Genomic DNA, 20,479 nt, shown 5'->3' with positions numbered 1-20,479 from the left:
TATTTCATTTCAAAACTCCATCTGGTTAGTCAGTTAGTGGGTAAGAGGCAAATTGGCAACAGAAGCTATCACTTGTAATCCTGTATTTTCAAGAAGCTGCTTACCAAGCCAAAGAGAAACCTGAGTGCAGATATTTTTGGTGATTTTCTTTCCATATTCTCCCCTTTGGCAATCATCTTACACTACCCTGAATGTTAGTTATCCTGGTGTGCCTTTCCATGTAATGGTCCTTTATCTCACACTAACTTCGTAGCAAAAGTCTGCCAGCCCTTCAAGGGCTCCAGTTTGAACAGTAGTGGAAATTCTTGTTGTAATTTAGGTGTAACAGTCAGTTATATGGTTGTTACCAACTGGGTGGTTTAAATTCTTTGTGAGGTTGAAGGCTGCTTTAGAAAGGGCCGAGTTACAGCTGAAATGGGTGAGATCTTCAGGCATAGCTGCTGCTGATTTAAAATGTACAGTTTGCTTTATCACCTTGCAGCTTCCATCCCCCCCTTTCAGGGGATATATTGAATACCTGCACGTTGCGTAGATTTTGGGGGAAATTCAGTGAATACACGAACTAGGACAGGTTTGTTTTTTGCCAAGGATTCTGCAGACATCTTTGTAGCTGAAATGGAGACCATCTCTGATGTAAATACCTGCTTTTAGGCTGGTCACTGCTCAATTCTTTATTAGTGGGCTAGAAGCCACAAGCAGGTTGGTGCCAGGATTGCCCAGCGGTGTCTGGCCCGTTGTGTGTGTGCAGGGTCACAGTGAATGCTCCCCATTTTCAGCCAAGGGAGAACTGTGGTTTTGAGCATACAGGGCACAATTTGTGGGGTGGGATATGTTAGTGGTGCAGTGGCAGTGGAAAGGGGAGGCTGAAGGAAAAAGGAAAATACTCGGGGACATGAGCTCCAAATTAAGGTGCTGGGGAACCTCAGGTTGAAGAAATATTTATTTTTTGCTTTACAGTAAATTCGTATTTCTTAGACAGCTACTGTTTAATTATCTGACTGTTTATTACTTTTTGACTCACTTTTTCATTTTATACTTCAGCTTAGCCACGCTGGTGTAAATATTTGAGGTAGAATTAAGGGAAGCGCAGCTGTATAAATCCATTGCTTTTTTTCTTTCCACCGAGTTATCTAAGAAGGATTCTTTATTCTTCACCCTGGTCCCTGGAAGTGCTGTGGAGTAAGATCACGCTGAGATGTATGTGTATTTCTTTCTTTTTGATTCCAGTTAAGCTTTGTCAAATGGTTGTTGGAAGAAGATCCTGCTTATTTTGGAAACAATACACAAATAGAGTTTATTTAAAAACCGTTCGGTCGAAACAAGGAGTTTTTCTCAGAGACGTTCTTGTGACAGTTAAATATCAAGTTACCTATATCCTGTTAGCTTTACTTTACAGAAGAACATTAGAATAAACATGTTCCCAATGAGAGCAAGAAGAAGCAACTTAATTATGGCATGTGGAGGAGCTATTAATGATAAAAGTTTTGGAGTGGACATTGTGAGAAAACAAGGAGAGTTTCAACACAGGAACTCGAATCCCCTGGTGTTCCTTCTGGACAGCAGAATTATTCTCCTACTGATGCCGTGCTTTAACAGAGGCTTAGCTATTTTTTCAGTGAGGAAAAGTGTCCTGGCAGCTCAGAGAGACAGTGCTAAGCCAAGTTGGAAGGCTTAAATGTAATTCCTTCTAAAAATTCAGATTAAGGAACAATTTATGAAGTGCTGCTTGAACCGACATGGCTTCAAGGAAAATCAGGTGATGGCAGTATTCTTCAATAACCAAAATGCAGACATGGGATTTTTTATTTTTTTTTTTTTCCCCATCCCAAACAGAAACTTAGTTTTTCGTGTTACACTGAGGGTCTCTGTCCAGGAGCTGTGTGGGAAGTGCACTGTCCTTAGGGTAGGGACATGGCAGGAAAACTAGGAGTGGTCTGGTAGAAAGAGTTCATGCTTGAGAAGGTCTAGGGACTAGAAAGATGGGATCATAGCCCAGATCCAATGGGAATTTTCATAGAGCAGTGTAGAGAGGAGCTTAACACAGTGGTCCTAAATGGAACTAGGAGTTATTAAGTTACAGGGTTTTATGGAAGGAGCATAATCCGGGTGTACTCATAGAAAAGAGAAAAAAAATCAGGAAATACTTTAAAATTTCATTTTGTTGAGCTTCTCCATATTCCTGAAAGAAGCAGGACACAGAAAAGTAGCTCTTAGTCATCTGGATGTAAAATTTCTGACCTGACACATCTCCCCAAGAGAGGGGTAAAACCTCTTTATACGAAGCTGTGTGGTAATAATTTTAGTAGTTTGAAGTAGTTAATTGTTAACGAGTCCAACTTCTCAACGCCCAGGAGAGATAAAATATGTTTAAACTTGGCTGTTGGAGACTGTCCCCAGGAAAGGTCTTCTGCACATGCAGAACTCCCATGGCTGGGCAGGGGTGGGGAAATATCTGCCAACTACTGTTCTGGTGTGTTAATTGGAAAATGATCATTCGCTGTTTTTAAAAGATGGTTTTTCCCTTGTAGAGCTCTTCAAGTGGTTGAGAATTGGGAAATATATTAGTTATGTATTAAAAACATACCTCTTCTAATCATATTCCAGAGCTGTTATCTAGGATCTAGGGCAAACACAGACACAAAAATTCCATTTGACTCAGTCTTTGCCTTGGCAATGAAGGAATACTGTAATATATAAATGAACTTGATAGATATATCACTTCTGGAAGGACAGAAAATATCAAGTTTCCTTATCTTTGCGTAATCAGAATGCTTATTTAAAAGGTAAGTAAGGACAAATTTGAAGCTTTTTATTGCACATGTCATAATTTTTATTTTTTTAAATCCATGCAACTGACAATCCAAAACCAGAGAAGTTATGGTTGGCCAGCTTCATGTAACAAGTTGATGCGAACACTTATAATTTTGGGGTTGAATATTAACGCATTAAACCACATTTGGGAGAGGGAAGCTCTCCAGGAATTTGTATTGGCTGGGTTGAGGAGCTGGAGTGAGAAAAGTTGGTGCATTGTATCTCCTTCACTGCAGGAACCAAACTAGTGGCTTTGTTTGTTGGGCCTTAAATACCCCTGAGCTGGTCGAGGCAGAAGTTTTTTGTTGCTGTTAAAACTGAGCAATGGCACATGACACAAAAGTCCTAAATTATTTTTGAAGTTTTGTCATTTCAAGTGCTGTTAATTAGACTGCCAGCCTTTCAGTTTGCTTTGTTTTTTTACTTAGCAGTGAGAGAGCACCTTTTTGAAAGGGTAAAAATTCCGTTGTTAGGCTTACAAATGTGAGCAAGTTAATGTTTCAAACTGTCTGTTTTGTCAAAGGTATTTTTAAACTCTGCTGTGAGTTACGATGTCATACATATAAAGGCAAATGGCTTTTTATCCATCAACTTCAATATTCAGCTCTCAGTGGCTCGATTCTTTTGAATTATGAGAAATTTATTAAGCACTTGGAACTCCTAATGGATATTTCAAGCTCTTTAAGAAAGGGACCTCAATAAGGGATGTTTCTTGAACAAGTGCTAATGTGATACAATGTTACTGAAGATTTTAGTAAAAGCAGAAACACATCATCCAAACTAGCAAAAAAAAAAAAAAAAGTCACCCTAATATCAACATGATACTAAAAGAAAGAAGTTCCTCTGTTAAAACTTACTGAGCATTTTGAGTTCTCAGGCTTTTTTTTAACATTTTAATGTACTTAATAGCAATTTCAAATATTTTTAGTAATGACCGTTGATCTTGACCCTTGACATCTGCTTTTTCAGTGTCGAGGTGCCCTTTTTAATATCCCCATCTAAAACGTGTGCCTTTATTTTTGATGTAGAAATTTTACTGTGAAGTTCTAATGAAACATTCTATTTCATAGATATTTGGGTTTGAGCCTGTCCTAAAGTAATAATTGGTTTAGGAGTCGCTACTGAAGCAAGCAGTCAAATTTAACTGAGGCAGTTCAGGCTGATGAAGAGGACAGATTCTGGAGGGCTGGGAAGAAAGGCATTTATTTTTAAGCATTCTCTGCTCTGTGAACAGTGAATCAGTGTCCTGGCTCGTTTCTATTGTACTGTTATTGTAATCTTGTTTTAGTAAGGAGGATTTGCAATGGAATATTAATAACCATTGAAATGCCTCTGTCTTTTGAAAGGATCTTTTAATACACCCTGGATTTGAATTTTATTGAAGTGCCCATTCTTCTCATTCCACCTTCCCAACCCCAACCGATTTTCCTATTGATTTCCTCTGTTGAAAAGCACAGTGATCCATCCCATCAGCCACATATTCACTGAGAGTAACACATTTCTGAGAAAGCTTGATATTCTTAAGCAGGCAGGTGGGAGGCAGGACACTGAGTTTTGTGGCTGCTGTTTCAGGTGTGGCTTCTTCACTGTGCAAATCGAAAGGAAGAGTCAACTCTTCCCAGAATGTGGCTTTCCAGCCACTCTTCCCCCAGCCTGTGGTGCTACCTGGGACTGTTGTGATCCCAGGGCAGAACCATCAGTCCAGCCTGGCCACATCCTTGTGCAGAGCCTTCCTGCCCTCCAGCAGATGAACATTTCTGCCCAGCTTGGTGTTGTCTGGAAGAAAGAGCAGCCGACTAAAGCAGAGCCCAGGAAAGAAAGTGTGGTAAAAACGAAACACGTAAAGGGCTCATTGCTTCTGTGATGTTCTACTGCAGAATAGCAGATGATTGTGTGCAGTGTGTTGGTTACAGAAAATGGTTCTGTATAATTTTTTTTTAGTGCTTATTCTCAGAATTCCTATCCAAAAATAGATTTAGAGGTCAAGGAGATGTGCTACCAAGTGCAGATTGGGCCATTAGAGCAGAGTCTCATTAGAGCAGGTGCATCTCTTTGCACTTGCTGGCTTTCAACTACAGCATCCCAGATAAAATTGTCCTGCAGGGTTGACTTTCTCTGAGGAGCTGTTCTGCCATCCACAGTGTCATTCAGTGGCAGTGGCAATTTGTGAGAGCCACAAACCTGTCAGTGTGTACCTTGGAGTGTATAAATGGGGAGCTGCTGTTTTCAAGGAAATGGGAATAAAGCTGTGCAGCTGACAGCTGAGGGAACAGAACAAGGTCCCTGGATTCATCGTTAAAAGGATATTTGTGATATCTAACTTGGATGACACTGGTATTTCTGGGCTGCCTATGTACTTTTGAAAAGAAATGGTCTTTTCTGACAGCCTATGGAGTCAGAAGGAAGTCCTAAAGTGTACAGGATTAAATAAGCTTAAAATAAGGCTCTGTGAATATGTTTCAAAATGCAAAACCCAACCTTTGACTTTGCGCTTTTCAAAGCTAACCAGACATCCCAGAATGAAAATGTGCTCACTGGCTCTGAGCTGCTGCAAGAGAGATGGCTGTGCTTAATTTTAACTGTTGCTGAGCAACTGAACAGTGACTTTGCTTACTTAATCAAATGTGGTTCAAGTATTGATTGACAAATGTTAGGGATGTTCTGATAGAATCGTGTGGCACCCGGACTAACATTTAGAGTTTGAAGAGAAACTGCCCTTGAGCAGCTGAGGTCAGTTCCTTGTCTTCTGGGGTAGCCTCTTCCATACTGTTTCTAGTTCAGGCTCTGACTTGCATATGTAACTGCAGGGTTATGCTCCCGAGGATAGTTTCTCATAATTTGTTTATTATTTGTTTATGCAAAGTTGGGAGCACTTTATTCCCTGGTTTTGCAGGATGGCCCTGAGGTAGGAGCCGAAACCTCTGAAATTAGCAACCAAAGGAAAGCCAAATAAGAAAAGAAAACAGAACAAAGGCAGTTCTTAATCAGCACAGCACCTTAATGGAATGCAAGGTTAATTTTGATCTTAACTTATGGTTTTTAAAATTTTTGTTCCAGGGTCAAATAACACTAATGGATGTGCCTGTATTTAAAGCAATTCAGCCAGAGGTAAGTATTTCATTGGCCTTGTTTTTAAATGTGAATAGTTATGCCAGAATACAAATTCTGGAATTGCAAAGTGTATGTCTATAAATCTTAATTTTTGTCCCAGTTAATACAGCTCTGAGGCAGATGGTTTTTAACAAAAGAATATCTGGAACTAATAGTTTGTTTGGGGAATAATATTGGTATTTAAATATTCAGTTAGTGCTGGAGATGAAGTATCTGGGGTTTAGTGTTTCTGAATGAAAAACATCCTGATTTGATAATTCTGATCATAATGTTTTGGGTTTCACCTCCTGATACCTGTTTAATACTTCATCCTGTCCTGTGTTTCTGTAACTGGTTCATATCCTATTTGGAAAAACAGAAATGGTTGCAATGGCATCTTAACATTCAAGATGTGTGTGATTTGTGTGTCTGTCAGGATAATATATCAATGATTTGTGCTCTCTGGTTTGTTTTTCTGTGATGCCATATTCCTTTCAGATTTCAGCTGAACTTGAACCGATGTTTTCAGGATCTTCACAGTGACTGTAATAAATGATTAATTTTTTCCTTATTTCTGTACCATTAGCATTTTCCTGTGGGCATTGCTTTGCACTTTTGAGGGTTTATTTTTCAGTTTATTGTCCATTTTACCAATACTGTGGAAGTCTTTCTCAGGTCATCAACCACCTTCAGTCTGTCACAAGCTCTTTCACTGGTAGAAGGCTTTGTCATGGCACTCTTGTGTCACACTGAACAATACTTTGCTTCCAGTGGAGAAACCTGCTCAGTCTCTTGGTTGGGATTATTGATTTCATCATTTGTGTACCTCCAGGTTTTTTTGAAAGCTGCTGTTTGATCTCTACTTGAAAATGTTGTCATGATTCAGCTTTTATATGATTTCAACAAGCTATTTCCCAGCCCTTGTGGATTTGTGTGGGTTATTTGGTGGGTTTAATCTTTCAAAGAGCTTCCCATTTGATCTGGTTTGAACCTACATCACAGCAGTGCTTAACATTAGAAAAAGTAGTACACAAACACACATATGAGGAAAATATTTAAAAGAGTCAGATAAAATTGAAAAATGCTTTAAAGTTTTGGAAAAGAGCTTGAAAAAAAAGAGAGATCCTGTTAGAAGATCAGGAGAAACATATTCTGCCATTTGAAAGCACTCTAAGGATGTCCAGAAAAACTGCTGGAGCGTAGGTGAATATATCTAGAAAGTAATTATTTATAAGAAATCTGTATGTGTTGCATAAGAAAAACTGATGTGATGTCTTCCCTGGAAAATATCCATGAGGAAGGGTGGCTGTTTTGACTCTTCTCAGGTGTTGATACAAAAGCAGTTGAAGGCTCTGGCAGGGTGCAGGTACCAACTGTCCATCAGTGCTCCCCCACAGCTACTCAGAGCTCCGTTGTCTGATGTGTCTCTAAATTGTGTTAATCCCCTAAGGAAAGGGGCTGTGAAGATCAGCTCTCAGGTCAGAAGAAGCTGGGCACAATTAAACTGCTTTTCTCCTGGTTTGCAGAAGGGAAAATCAGCCATGGAAAGACTTACTTTGCCTAAAGGTGTCTTGACAGCAGGTTAATGGGGTGTTGTGGATCTCTGAGTTTCCTTCAAGTTCCTACCAGACCGTGCCATACTCACATCTTGATTCAGCTTGTAAATCTTTACCCATCCCTTGACATGTGCACTCAAGCATTGTGGAATTTGAAATCAGAAAACAAAACAGGATCTGCTGACACCGGTATCAGATTTCAGAGCTCTCATCTGCATGCCCAGTGGGAGATGATGGACAACATTTTTCTCACTGTGCTGAGATTTAAAAGCAGGGTGTTTTACGACAGGTTGTTCTAATTCACCACCAAATCTGCATTACACAGGCTCTGAATCTCCCTTTGCTTCCCAAACTTTGTAGAATGGTACCTGAACGGAAATTTTGAGCCTTTAAATGTGTGTTCCTTAGTTTTCCCAAATGAGGGTTCTGTAAGATGCACTCCAAGATGCTTAGTTTTAAAATTACTGGAGATGGCTTTTCACCATCTTTAGAGTGTGTGAGCAGTATTTTTAAAATGTCTTTTAATATTTTAAAGTTGCTGTGTTGCATCTTCTTCGTTGTAGGAAACTGTGTTTTTTAATTATTATAGGTCGCTTTTCTTTTAAAGCAACATCAGAACTTCATCGTGGTTATCTTAACAAAAACCAAAGCTGAGTAACACTTTCCAGAACAATGTATAGTAATGTTACTTTTAGCATCAAGATCAATGAACATCCTCATGGCACACAGTTATATACTTCTGTAGCTTTGCCTCTATCTGTGGCAAATAAATCAAATTATCTCTATCTGTATGCAAATTTCATGCCCATATTGTGGGTTCAGGTGTGTGCTCGAGTTCCTGCACACAACACTGCAAGTCACCATCTCATGCTTGTATAAACACAGACAGTGTTGCCCACAGAACTCGGGATTAAGGAACAGGGGATCACTTTACATTTGGGATGAGCCAGAAGCGGGGCCTTGACCTGTTACCACGGCTTGGGCATCATATAGTGACATGACCCTGTGCCTGAGCTTTAAGCAGGCTTTTATCACTTCTGGGGGTTCTGGAAACGACCTTTCTGCATCCCAAAAAATGCCTGCAAGTTATTTCTGAGAAAAAAAATGAGGAGGAATTACTGTTTCTTTGTTAATAATTAGTGGGTTGCAGTATAAGAAATTAATAATAAAGAACACACCTCTCTGACATAAACTTCTGTCTGTATGAAAGCAGCCAATTTGCATTTTAATTTTTGGGATACAAAAAAAAAAAGGGGAGTTGCCCCAGTCAATGACAAGTTTTTTCTCTGTTCCCTGGGAGTGAGAAGGGTTGTGTTGGTTTTTATTCTCTCTTTCTTGTAGTGGTTGTGGCTTTCCAGAGAGCAGTGACTGTGAAACAAAAAGGAGTCCCAGACTTACTCAGTTGTGCTGCTGGTAGTTATGTTAACATTAACCAAGGGCCAGATGTCCCCTTGCAGAACACATCAACTTGCTTTTATTGGAAAATCTGATTACTTATTTTACATATTTTAGTACATCATCCAAAATTATTTGCCCATATGTACTCACATTGAAAGTCTTTAGTGGGTTACTGTCTTTAACCTCTTCATCCCCTCTGCTTCACCAGACTAGCTGGTGAAAAAACCCCTCACTTATTGAATATTCTTAATCTCTGATAATTCTGAAGTTGTAGAATGGTTCTGCTATTAATCCTTGCTTTCTCTCACCTCTTTTGGAGACTTTCACTTTGACCCATATAAAGCTTCTAGTGAGAAACACAATGTCTCTTTCTGCCATGTAATACAGGTCATAATTTAAGTGTTCCCATAGTATTTTGTTAAGGAAAATAAAATTTTCTGTGTATTCAAAAAGGAATAAAAACCAAAAAGAGCTATGAAGGAAGTTCAGGGTTTTATTCTTGATCCGAAATCTTTCAGTTTTTCACTTCACTTTAAATGTATCACATAAAATAGGAAATTGGTGGTTGTAGTGATGTAGCTCCTGTGCCCGAGTTGACTGGCAGACTAAGGAAGTTATTCTGGTGAACACTTCAGGTTTGAAATTTGTAGTGGAAAAAGTGGAATTTTCTAGAGGAAGACTGAGAACCATGCCTGAAATAGAGTAATGGAATAGGCAGCAGAGTCTGTCTAGCAGAGAAATGAGTGTTTTACAAGGGGCAGTGAGTTTAGACAAGCTGGTTCTAGCAAGGGACAAGAGGGTCTTAACAAGTGTCCCCTGGAGCAGAGGGGTCAGTCAGGAATGCTGGGAAACTGGACAGGCAGCAAAGGGAAATGACTCTTATTTTAGTTTATAGACAAGAGAAAAGAAAGCTGCCTGTACAGGGGAGAGAGGTCTTACTAGTGAGGTGGAGAAGCATTTCTTACATCTCCTTTAAGGAGATGTATCTGTCCCTGGGCTTGGGGTAGGTGTTGGCTTAAGCTGTTGAACTGATAGCAGAGGCCTGAGGGCCTACAGAACTGTGCCTCCACACCCCTGGAAAAGGATTTGGATGTGTGTCTCTGCAGTCAGGAGCAGCATCTCTTGTTTTGCAGTGTTCAGTGCTATCTGCTTCCTCTCAAGAGCCAAAGGATTCCCAAATTCGTTGCTGCTGATGTCTGCACCGTGTGAGCCTTCAGATCTGCAGGGCCAGGGCAATGGGGCTCTTATTAACATGCCAAATTAAAATAATGGGACATATCTTAGATTGAGTTAACCAGGTGTATCTTTTCAGTAGACTTTTAAGTCTCTTCAGAAGGTGATTAAACACAAAAGAAGGTGTTGCTCTCTGTCTGAGATCCACATTTAAAGCAGGATTTTCTGTGGTAAAAAAATGAATCTCCTAGTAAGAGGTGAATTATCAAAGTGCCTAATTCAACAAAAGATGAATTGTAGAAGTCCAGTAACTCAAAACAATTCAGAAATTACACTTGTGGAATACCAATTTGCCAAAGGAATCAGAACCAGTGTAACTGTATTACTTCAATGTATTGTTGCTCTGTTAAGTTGTTTTGAAACTGAAGAGATTTGTGTCTCTACATGGCTCTGAACATGTGTTATGCACTAAATTAAAGAAGTGAATTTTCATCCTTGTTCTCCCAGGAGCTGGCAAGCTGTGGCTGGAATAAAAAAGAGAAATACAGTTCTGCACCAAATGCTGTTGCTTTCACCAGAAGATTCAATCATGTGAGTTATTTTTTTTTCCAGCCTTATTACGTGTACACATTTTGAAAAGTCTGTGGGATTAAGTGTTCTGGCACATCACTTTTATTTTGGATCACAGCTGATTACTTGAAAACTTAAAGAACTCCTTATAGCAGGCACTTTATCTAAAGGATATATAGAAAGTCCAAGCCAGTACTGAAGAAATAGCTGTGATTCTGTTTTAAATAGCAGTAATTGGTGAAAAGTGCCTATTTTCCCCATAAATGCTGGCTGTCCTTTATATAAAGAGAGAATCATAATTGCAGGTTAAATGCTTACCACGCAGGATTTCTGGAGTAGTAATTAGATGTAATTTCCTTCTGTGTTAGTATCTTTTGCTTCACATAGATGCTTTTGTCCCCAGAAATAGAAGCCTGCTGTCAGGATGGTTACCTTTTTAAGGTGATTCTAGTCAAACTTTAAAAACTCGGAACAATTTTTCTGTACAAAATTTGCTCTTTAACTCTCTATTTGGCAGACTTTTTTCAAGGTAATTATTTTGGCAGGACTTTTTTCAAGATTTTCGGGTAGTGTGTTTGAGATTTATGCTTTTCTTACTTAACAATTTCTCTGCATAAAATCAGCCCTTAAAAGAAGAACAGAATTTTTAGCTTTCTCCACAATTAAAGCTGTAGGACTCCAGCTATGTAGTTGGCCAACTGAGTTTCAAAACTGTAATACTTCTTAAGTAATGCTGCATTTTCTCTTGCAGATGAAGTAATTCTATTCTTCTCATCTCTCCTCTTGTAAATGTTTAATAGTGTCTCAAACTTACAAGCTCTCTTCCAGATCTAACCTCTGTACCCAGTCTCAGACCTAGAGAAATCTTTGTTATTCATCTGAAGTTCAGACCAAACTAACCTCTTCAGGTTTTTTTTCCCCCCCCCTACCAATTCTTGTGTATTTTCTCACTTTTCATGATTGCTCACATTCAGGAATGACCAAATCCTATTTCTTCTCATCAAAAACACAGAGAGTATGTCTGAACCTTCTAATGACTGCAATCCTTGCCTGGGTGTGGGTTTTGGACCTGATTTTCCACTTGACCAAAGAGAAAATGCTACACTGCAAACTTCTTGTGACCACATCATCTGTTGAGATCTGGGGGGGGGGTTGGTTGAGGATTTGGGGGGTTTTTGTTCGTGTTATTTTTTTTGTGGTGGTGATTTTCTTGCATTTAGTTGACATTTTCTTAATACAGCTTTTCAAGTTGCTCCTGTTCAAGTGTATAGACTGGTGTAAAAACATTAATACTTTTGATATTAATTTCATTGATACAGCACTGATTCCACCATTTGCTGTCTTGGTTATTCATGGAAGTTGTCTCTTCCAAGAAATGTTCATTTTGCTGAATATTCTGGGCTGTTTTTGTGGTAAAGGCCATGTTAGGCAGTTACCTCATCAAGGACCCCACTTCTCATTTTTTATTATTTAGGGTACTTAATACATACTAACGAATTGGTAAAATGTGCTCAGCAACCAGAAGGAAGGAGGGGAAAACTTACCATGGGAATAAGGACTTCCACTGCTGGCATCAAGGAAAGCCTTGATGAGTCTTATTTGTGTATAGTAGGAGTAGACAGGGACAAGGATTGTTTCAGCTCCACTTACCTGGGGGGTTCTAAAGCTTAGTCCTAAAATAAGGAATCAGGAAAATCACTGCAACTTTTGGCCTTCTCAGGCAGGAACACGTTTCCTCAAACTTCTGTTAACCTTTGAAATTTCCCAGGGTTTAAATTATGCATTATGCATCTGTCTCTTCTCCCCCCCAACCTGCCAAAAGAAAACCATGAACAGCTCTCACTTTTTGACTAAAGAGAATATTAAATCACTAACAACTTCTTCACAGCAGATTGATCTGCTGGTAGCATTTTGGAAGCAGCAGTGATTGTGTGTAGGTGATTGCAGTCCACTGAGGATGCAGTTGGCTATTTCCAGCATGAGTTATGTGATAATTATATGTGGTGCCTGTAAAAACAGATCCAGTTCAGGGAAGAGAAATCAATTGAATTGTTCCATGCCAGGACTCTCTTATTGTCAGTGAATACATTGGTAGGTGGTACTCCACTGAGCTACACATTTACTAATGAGTATTGTTTATAAATAATAATTTCTTATTTTTTTTTAAAACTCCGATTTCTGCATTTTTCTGCTTCCTTCTGAAAGTGAGCTGTGTACTTACCCACAGCTGCTGTTACTGGTAAATCTGTCAGAGGGCACAATTGCCAAGTTTACTGCCTAGATCATTGTTCTACCTTTTGAAAATAAGCATTTATCGTATGTTTCAAACCAACACAGTTTATCTAAGTTAGCTGTTTGTGTCAAGGTCACTGTTGCTCTCTTGGTTGTCAGATCATCTCTATTGAAAACCTCCTTCTTGAGGTTTTTATTCGAGTGGGAATGTTACTGTGCTGCCACAGAGCTCAAAATATCAGAGAAATTAGTCAACTAGATTCAAGACACTGGACCAGTTTTAAAGCAAAAGATCCCACTTGCAAAAGGCAGATTTTGTGTTTTACTGACTCTGGTTTGGGGGTTTTTGTGTCTTTTTTTTTAACCCAAATGCAAACATTATGTGTAGGAGAAGTTTGTCTTGAATATCGTGGTGTTGCTGGATTGCAGTGGATTTGACTGGGGTTATCAGAAATTAAGAAATGGAATGGTGAAGAGGTTTAGTGTGCATGGAAGATACTTGGAAGAGAAATTGAGAAACTTATTAAAGAGAGGTTCTCAATTTTGCCTATCTTCTAATTAGCACAGAAAGCATAACTAGCTTTGGAAGCAACAACTATGAACTTCAAAGCACCAGTATAACAAAATTAGTATTTCAGATAAGGCAAACATGGGATAATTTAAAAAGCTCAAGATGTGATTTAAGAACAGATATGTTCTAAAGTTAAGCCTGTTTTTCTAGGTTGACCTTAATAGGGAAGAATATAAATGTACAATTATATGTCAAGGGTTTAAATGCTGGTTTGAACTGGTATCAAAGGCAATGAGTCATCCAGCTGATTGATATTGGTAGAGTAACATTTAAATGCAGTGAGAGAGGATTTGAAGCAAGATAACCACAATATATGGAACAAATACTTATGATTTGCATGAAGAATTAATGAAAGGGTCTATTTAAATTATTTCTTTTTCAATGCTTGGAATACATTAGATTATGGGGCTCTCTAAAGATGCCAGTTAATAGACAAGACCAGCCAAAAACCAGTGTCTGTGTCGGTAAAAACACATCAAAGCAAAGTGAAAGTGGTTGCAATGGAAGTGATGAAGTGTGCTTAATTCTGTATTTCCTGCTTATTCTGTCTCTGAAGGGACTGGCTGGCTCTGAGCTTCCAAGGAAGTTCTGCGTTTTCTTCTGGTTTGGGTTTGGTTTTTTCCTGCAAGAGCTTGGAAGTGTTGGGATAGGTGTGACTGGGATTGGGATGGAAACCAGGCTTCCTTGGATAAACAAGGGCACTCGTGTGGCACAGTCACTGTGATGCCAGTGAACTCTCCTAGAAGTCAGGACCAACAGAATAAATTGGTTTTTTCATCCTCATGAAAATGCTTGAGCGTTTCCAGTGTTTTGAGCAAGTGTTTCACAGTCTGGGCTGTCAAACCATTCTGCTGTTACACGGACACTGTTAACCTGAAATCAAAGAGATTTGGGCTTTTAAGGCATGTGTTGTCTCTACCTGATTCTTTATGGTACAAAAATCTGTGTTAAAAATTTAAATTCCTTTGATCTTCAAAGGGAAAGCATCTCCTTAGAAACTCGTTGGTCAACCAAGGGAAAAAAGTTCTTTTTTCTCAAGCTGTGTAGCTACAGCAGAGCATCAAAGTGAGGTTAAACTTTTGTTTGACAGAATTTTGAAGTACTGTCAAATATTTCATGTATTCAGTACTTCAGTATTTTATGGGGAACCATTTTTTGTTTGGGAGGACAACACAGTTTATCTGGAGATAGTTTGCTTAAAAAAAGAAAAGGAATGGAAAGAAAATGAAGAAAAAAGAAAGGAAACAGAAACCTGAGCTCCATGGTGAATTCTTTCCTGGCTAATACAGCCTTAGACAAACAGACCAAAGGAAAATGTTTGTCATGCAAGATGTTTGTGGGGATTTTTCTGTGGGTTTTCTTGTCATTCTTTCATTTTTCAGTTCCAAAGAGCTGTTGTGTTTTGACATCCCAGTTGTCATCAGATCACTGTAACTTCACTGCAAATGTAATTCTTTTGGGGGTGTGGATCTTCTCATGCTGTTCTCTGTTAAGACTGTCATACTGGACAAAGTGAAAGAGGATATTTCATTTTTTTAATTGAAGCTTCGGGCAGGAACCTGAACACACACACAATGTTAGTTTACAAGAAGCTCTTTAGCATCACTTAAAAATCAAAGCAACGTGACAGGTTGAAAGGTGTTTGGGTATGAGAAGGTACATTTCTTCCTACACCATTTCTGGTAGTTTTGTAAATACCAGTCATGCTGTATCTTGATAATGCAGTTTTTTCCTAACTTGTAGTGAATACATGAATAAAAGCTGCAGTATTTGTTCCTATTGGCTAATTCTTTGCTACTGCTTTATTACAGTTATGAAGGTGTTTATTTTTTATCATTCTTTGTGGGGGAAGAGGGTGGGCGAGGGGGAGGAGCAGAGAAGAGAAAATATTAGAATTTAGACATGTTGACAAAACATTTTTAAAACATAGGTTTTCTGAGTCATTCATTGAAGTATGAAATGCAGCAACTGTCCTTTATACCACACTGGATAAAGCAGTGATTTTCCACCACAGTGAAGTTAATCCTGTAAAACTTACCCAGGAGTCTGGTACCGTGCTGTCAATTGTCAGGTGATTGGTATAGCCAGAAATAAGAGTACAAACTATAAACCAGGTTATAGCAGGGACTTTCTACCTTGTGTTCCAGTTTTGTTCAGGATTAATTTTTTTTGGAGGTGTTGGAAATGTCAGTGAACTGTAGCTGAAGCTGTTCAACTCATCTGAGAGTTGGGTAGCACAGCTTTGAAGTTGTGGAAGAGCAAAACCAACGAATATAACTCAGTTTTAGTGTTTATATTCCTTCAATTTGTAGAATTCTAATAAAATTTCTTCATGATTTTGTTTTCCTGGGAGGGCATTGTTTGAAGTTTGAGAGTCTTGCCATTTGGTTTGTGTCTGTGAGATCTCACCCTCGAGCTCAGCCTGAAATCAAGGCTGTTTGCATAGACTGTACTTCTATAAAAATAAATGAAACTGTTCAGTGTAACTCTGTATTTTCTAAAAGGGAATTTTTCTACCTTCTAGGTAAGCTTCTGGGTTGTTAGAGAGATTCTGCATGCACAGACTTTGAAAATACGAGCTGAGGTTTTGAGCCACTACATTAAAACTGCAAAGGTAAGAATTTGGCTTGGGAAGGGGTGTGTGGGATTCCCCACGATTAAAGGTTTTATACCTCAGTTGGTCAGTTCAAAAATACACGTGGGGAAATATTTATCTGAAACCTGATTTAGTTTAATTCAGGTGATGCAAAGATGCTTTATTTCACATATTGTTTATAAAAGAGTATAGTTTACCTGATGTGGTTTTTAAATTGGTTAAACCAAAATGCTGTGTGTAGAATCAGTTCAAACAGCATCAGTCAGAACAGAAATGGTTTGTTTGCCTTTACCATTGGAAGGAAAGGATTTTTTATCTCTTATTCCAATTGTGTCATGAATAATACCAAGTTAATAAATACGGTTTCAAAAATATACTTGAATTCCAAAAACATTTTGGAGCTCTCAGTGTTTCCTAAAGCCTTTTGGACTGACACTCCTAAGAAAAGGGTCAGCAAACCTTGAGCGATGTGTAGGTGAACCAGAGTCCTGACCCTTCAAAGCAGAGTGAAACTTCTTCACTGTAGTGAGAAGAGGGGGATGTTTTTCAAGTGTTTGCTGTCAGATGGTGGGTGCCTGTAACTACAGCTGAGTGCTGTGGCTGCCTTGGGTTACCTGTCACAAAACATGTACAACTTTATGTCAATAATTTTGCATTCAAATGCGTTCCTTGTCTTGTTTTTAATGAAATAATATTTTACTTCTGTAGCATTTGACTTGGTTCACATACAGCTGCTAACATGAAGTTCCTGCAGTTAGTACTGTTGGAAGGATTTCCTGTGTACCCCGAAGCTGTTATCAAAGCAGCTTGGTGCCAGAGGTCACACTAATGAACTTTTCTTCAGAGAAGCTGTGAATCCACTCCACAGTGAATTCTTTGTGCTGACATCTATTGTAGAGCTCACAGAACTTTAATGGTGTCTCATCCAGATTGCTTTATGCATGAACTAATTGGACCTAATAGTTACATTCCCCCAGAGTTCCCAGACTATCCTGGCAGGTGATGACTTCTGTTTCAATGCTGGCAGCAGCTGGGAAAGCCCTTTTTTTTCCTTTTTAATCAGCTACACTGTCCTTGAGGAGAAAGGACTTTACCTTGTTTGGGGATCTGTGTGGGAGTAAGGATTATTGTGTAAGTGGAGGGACAAACTCCAGGACTACTTGGAAGAATAGCAGGACTAATGGTATAGGACAAATATCCACCCCCTTCCACCTTGCCCCACAAAAAAGTGATTTTGCCCTTTACACATGGTTACCAAAGAATCCTCCCAAAAGAGGATGAGTAGAGGGAAGCACTTCATCAGTTGGCGTGGGCAGACTTCCACTGTCAGTAGAATTGTGGGGTGCTGAACACCCAGACTGGAATTGCTCTTAGGGTGCCATTAAAAGTGGCATTCCTGAGTAATGCCCACGAGTACTTTGTTCTGTAGAAGCTGTAAGAGGAAATCATTTGCCCTGCTCCAAAACTGTTATCCAGAAAACCATCCTCGCAGTATCACTTTCATCCTTCCAAACAGAAGGTCTCCTTTGATATTCAGCATTTATTCAGGATCGTGTTAGTCCAGCTGGTTTTGTCCTGTTACCTTGTGAAAGGCCTCCTAAGCAGGAAAACTTTGGTAAGCTAAGTTTGAAGCAGGAAAAAAGACTTCCACCATTTTGTGAATAGGAAGGGCTCCTTATTTTATCTGTCTGGAATACTGACCTACCTTGGTGAGTGCTCCAAATATCTTCAGCAGGATTTGCAGTACAGTGGTTGAGTATCCATTTCTCTATATCAGAGTCTCTTTTTTAGGGGTAAAACCTCTATTTGTGTGCACTCCACCAAAAATGTCTGAATGTAGTTTGGATATTTGGGTGCTCATATCTGTCAGAACAATTGATATTGCAGAAGAGGTAACAACATTTTCTTCCAGACCATTTTTAAGCTTTTGTGACAGGACCAATTGACCAAAGCAGATTGATGGTTTTGGAGACAGAGGGAAAGGAAAAAGGAAAGGGAGGGAAATTCCAAATATGTAAGAAAAAGCACTTAACAACAGTGTTGTGTAGAGAGTTTTAAAGCAAATTCCTTTACCCTGATGGCTTCTCTGCTCAGTTTTGATCAGGTTGTTGCTTTCTACTGGTTAGTTGTCATACCCCCAAATTATCCTTCAGTGAGAGGAGTACTCCAGGTATGTGGCTTTGGAAATTCACCTTCTTGATTTCATCCTGCAGCACTGTTTTTTGTGTGCTTTGGTGCAGCCTTGGTAGCTGCATAAACTTTAAGTACTGCCATGATTACATCATTCACCACTGGGTTATCCTTTCTGGCACGTTAAGTTTTAAAATACCGTCAAATGCTATGAAAGGAATTTGTTGGGCTTGAATGTCAGAAAGTTTCTGGCACTTCTAATGTATTACTCAAGATGTATGTCTATATAGGTATTTTTAAGGGTTCTCTGTGGGCTATGAAACAGGTAGTACAGTCTAATTCAAAACCATGTAGACACAGCAATGAAAAATTAGGAGGTTCCATAAAAGTGGTCTGGATGCACAGCAGTTCTCTGTAACTCTTCATTTTAGAACTTGCAAGATTTCCTCATTTTTATATTGTTTGTTCTGCAGTCATTATTGACAGCACTTGGAATGTTGTTTATTGTTGTTATATATGTATTTTTTGTCCTCAGAAACTGTATGAGCTGAATAATCTCCATGCACTCATGGCAGTGGTGTCAGGCCTGCAGAGCGCTCCGATCTTCAGGCTGACCAAGACGTGGGCGGTGAGTGGAGCAGCAGCACAGCAGAGGGGGGTTGATTTATTCTTAGGAAAATACAACATTCTTAATTTATTTGTAGGAAAATACAACAGTCTGTTTTCAAGGGATGCAGTAATTATTACAGATAGTTTTAATTTTATTCTACTGCGTACATAATGCTCCTGGTTCCTCTGAAGTCTGTGGCTTCCTCTTGAATATTTTTTTTCCATTCTGGCATAGAAATATTTTCCTTTGAAAAATAGTTCCCTGCAGATTCTGCTAAATGCAGAGGCTTCTAATTTGGCCAGGAGCTATTTTGTATTTAGTTGCTGGAAAATTCTGAATGCCAAAGTGGGTCATATTTTAATCGTTTAGGGGTTTATGCTGTTGGAATTTTTCTTTTGCTATGGAGAGCAGATGTTCAAAAACTCTTGATTCAGTTGCCATAAAGAGATTTGTTGTTTCTCTGACTGATAACTAAATCTATCACTTTTCCTCAGAGTTTTCAGAATTATTTTCATAGTTCTAACTGCATTAGACAGTATATTTGTAGTTCTGCATTTGCACAGTTGTGAAAGAACAGTGTTCTTTGGAACCGTGTTTATTTGACATCTGGTTTTTTGACTGGCATTAATATAATTTTTATATAGTATCCTTGATAAGAAGAATATCAGGAATTACTTTTGCTCATTGATGCCTCAGAGCTTAGAAAATAATCCTTGAATCAGCCATACATTGTGTAGTTTTCCAGCTGTTTGAGATGAGCTGTGACATGAAGTGTGACAGAAATATTCAGGTGACTGAAATACTCCTGTGCAAGGGATACATATAAATAGATCATTAAAAAGAGGTGAAAATTTTCACAGAAGACATGTCAGTGCGTCCTTGGATGTTACAAAAAGTGTTTCTTTGATAGCTGCATCATAATGTTGTTCAGTTGATAAACGTTACCAAAAGTGAATATAATTCACTCCTGCTGAGATACTCATCTGGAATTCTGGGCACATTTTCCAAATGCGCAGTTAAGTAAGACATTGCTTCTGCATACCAAAAATCTCTCCAAGGAAATGTTAATGAAATTAACACTTCAAAATGATCTCGAGGAGAACTTCTGTTTCTCTGATGTTGTCATGTCAAGGAGTTGATGCCTCAACAGTTTTACGAAACTGTGATGCCAAATTGATTTTTAAATCTCTTTTAAATAAATACTCTAAATAAATGTAACTATAACCATAAATCAATAACAACTATATTAGTTATTACCATGATGATGCCATTCAGAACTGGGAGTCCCCAGTTTCTTTTCCTGCTTGGTTATGCACGTGTTTGCACTTAGGAGGATTATTTGTTTGCTGTTGGCACATGTATCAGTGTTTAAAGTTCACTCCTCTTCCAGCCTCTGAAATGCCAGGTAACCTCCCACATTTCTGCAGGTGTTTAATTTCTCATATAACCCCAAGCACTTGCTTCTCCTCATCTTACATAAACCTTTGCAAATTGAAGTTGCAGGAGAGCTCCCAGCGCTGTGCACTGCAAACTGATGTAGTTGTCCTTGTCCTGGAGGTTCAGTTTATAAATTCTAGAAGTAATTCTAAGCCTTTGGCTTTCTGTGTATTAAAAGCAAGAAGAGGCACTTCAAGCTGTTATTGGAGTCACCAAGTCATTTGAGTAAGTTATACAGTAACTCTCCAAAACCTTCAACAAGGAAGGATTTCTTCTGCATTTCTGAGATTGTTTGTAGCAACCCT

At 38.9% G+C, this 20,479-nt stretch overlaps 1 protein-coding gene across 7 annotated transcripts in view; it reads left to right on the top strand.

Moving 5' to 3' along the window:
* Positions 1 to 20,479, top strand: part of RALGPS2 (Ral GEF with PH domain and SH3 binding motif 2) — a 102,689-nt gene that overhangs the window by 27,182 nt on the left and 55,028 nt on the right. For all 7 annotated transcript variants that reach the window (XM_032696396.1, XM_032696393.1, XM_032696394.1 and 4 more), the window contains 4 exons: positions 5,869 to 5,919; positions 10,536 to 10,619; positions 15,926 to 16,015; positions 18,663 to 18,755. In XM_032696396.1, coding sequence (XP_032552287.1) covers positions 5,869 to 5,919; positions 10,536 to 10,619; positions 15,926 to 16,015; positions 18,663 to 18,755 — 318 coding nt within the window. The remainder of the gene's footprint in view (positions 1 to 5,868; positions 5,920 to 10,535; positions 10,620 to 15,925; positions 16,016 to 18,662; positions 18,756 to 20,479) is intronic.

The sequence above is a fragment of the Chiroxiphia lanceolata genome, chromosome 9, assembly GCF_009829145.1.
Source record: "Chiroxiphia lanceolata isolate bChiLan1 chromosome 9, bChiLan1.pri, whole genome shotgun sequence".
In the NCBI taxonomy this organism is placed as follows: Eukaryota; Metazoa; Chordata; class Aves; order Passeriformes; family Pipridae; genus Chiroxiphia; species Chiroxiphia lanceolata.
This window is presented reverse-complemented; position numbering and strand designations above follow the sequence as displayed.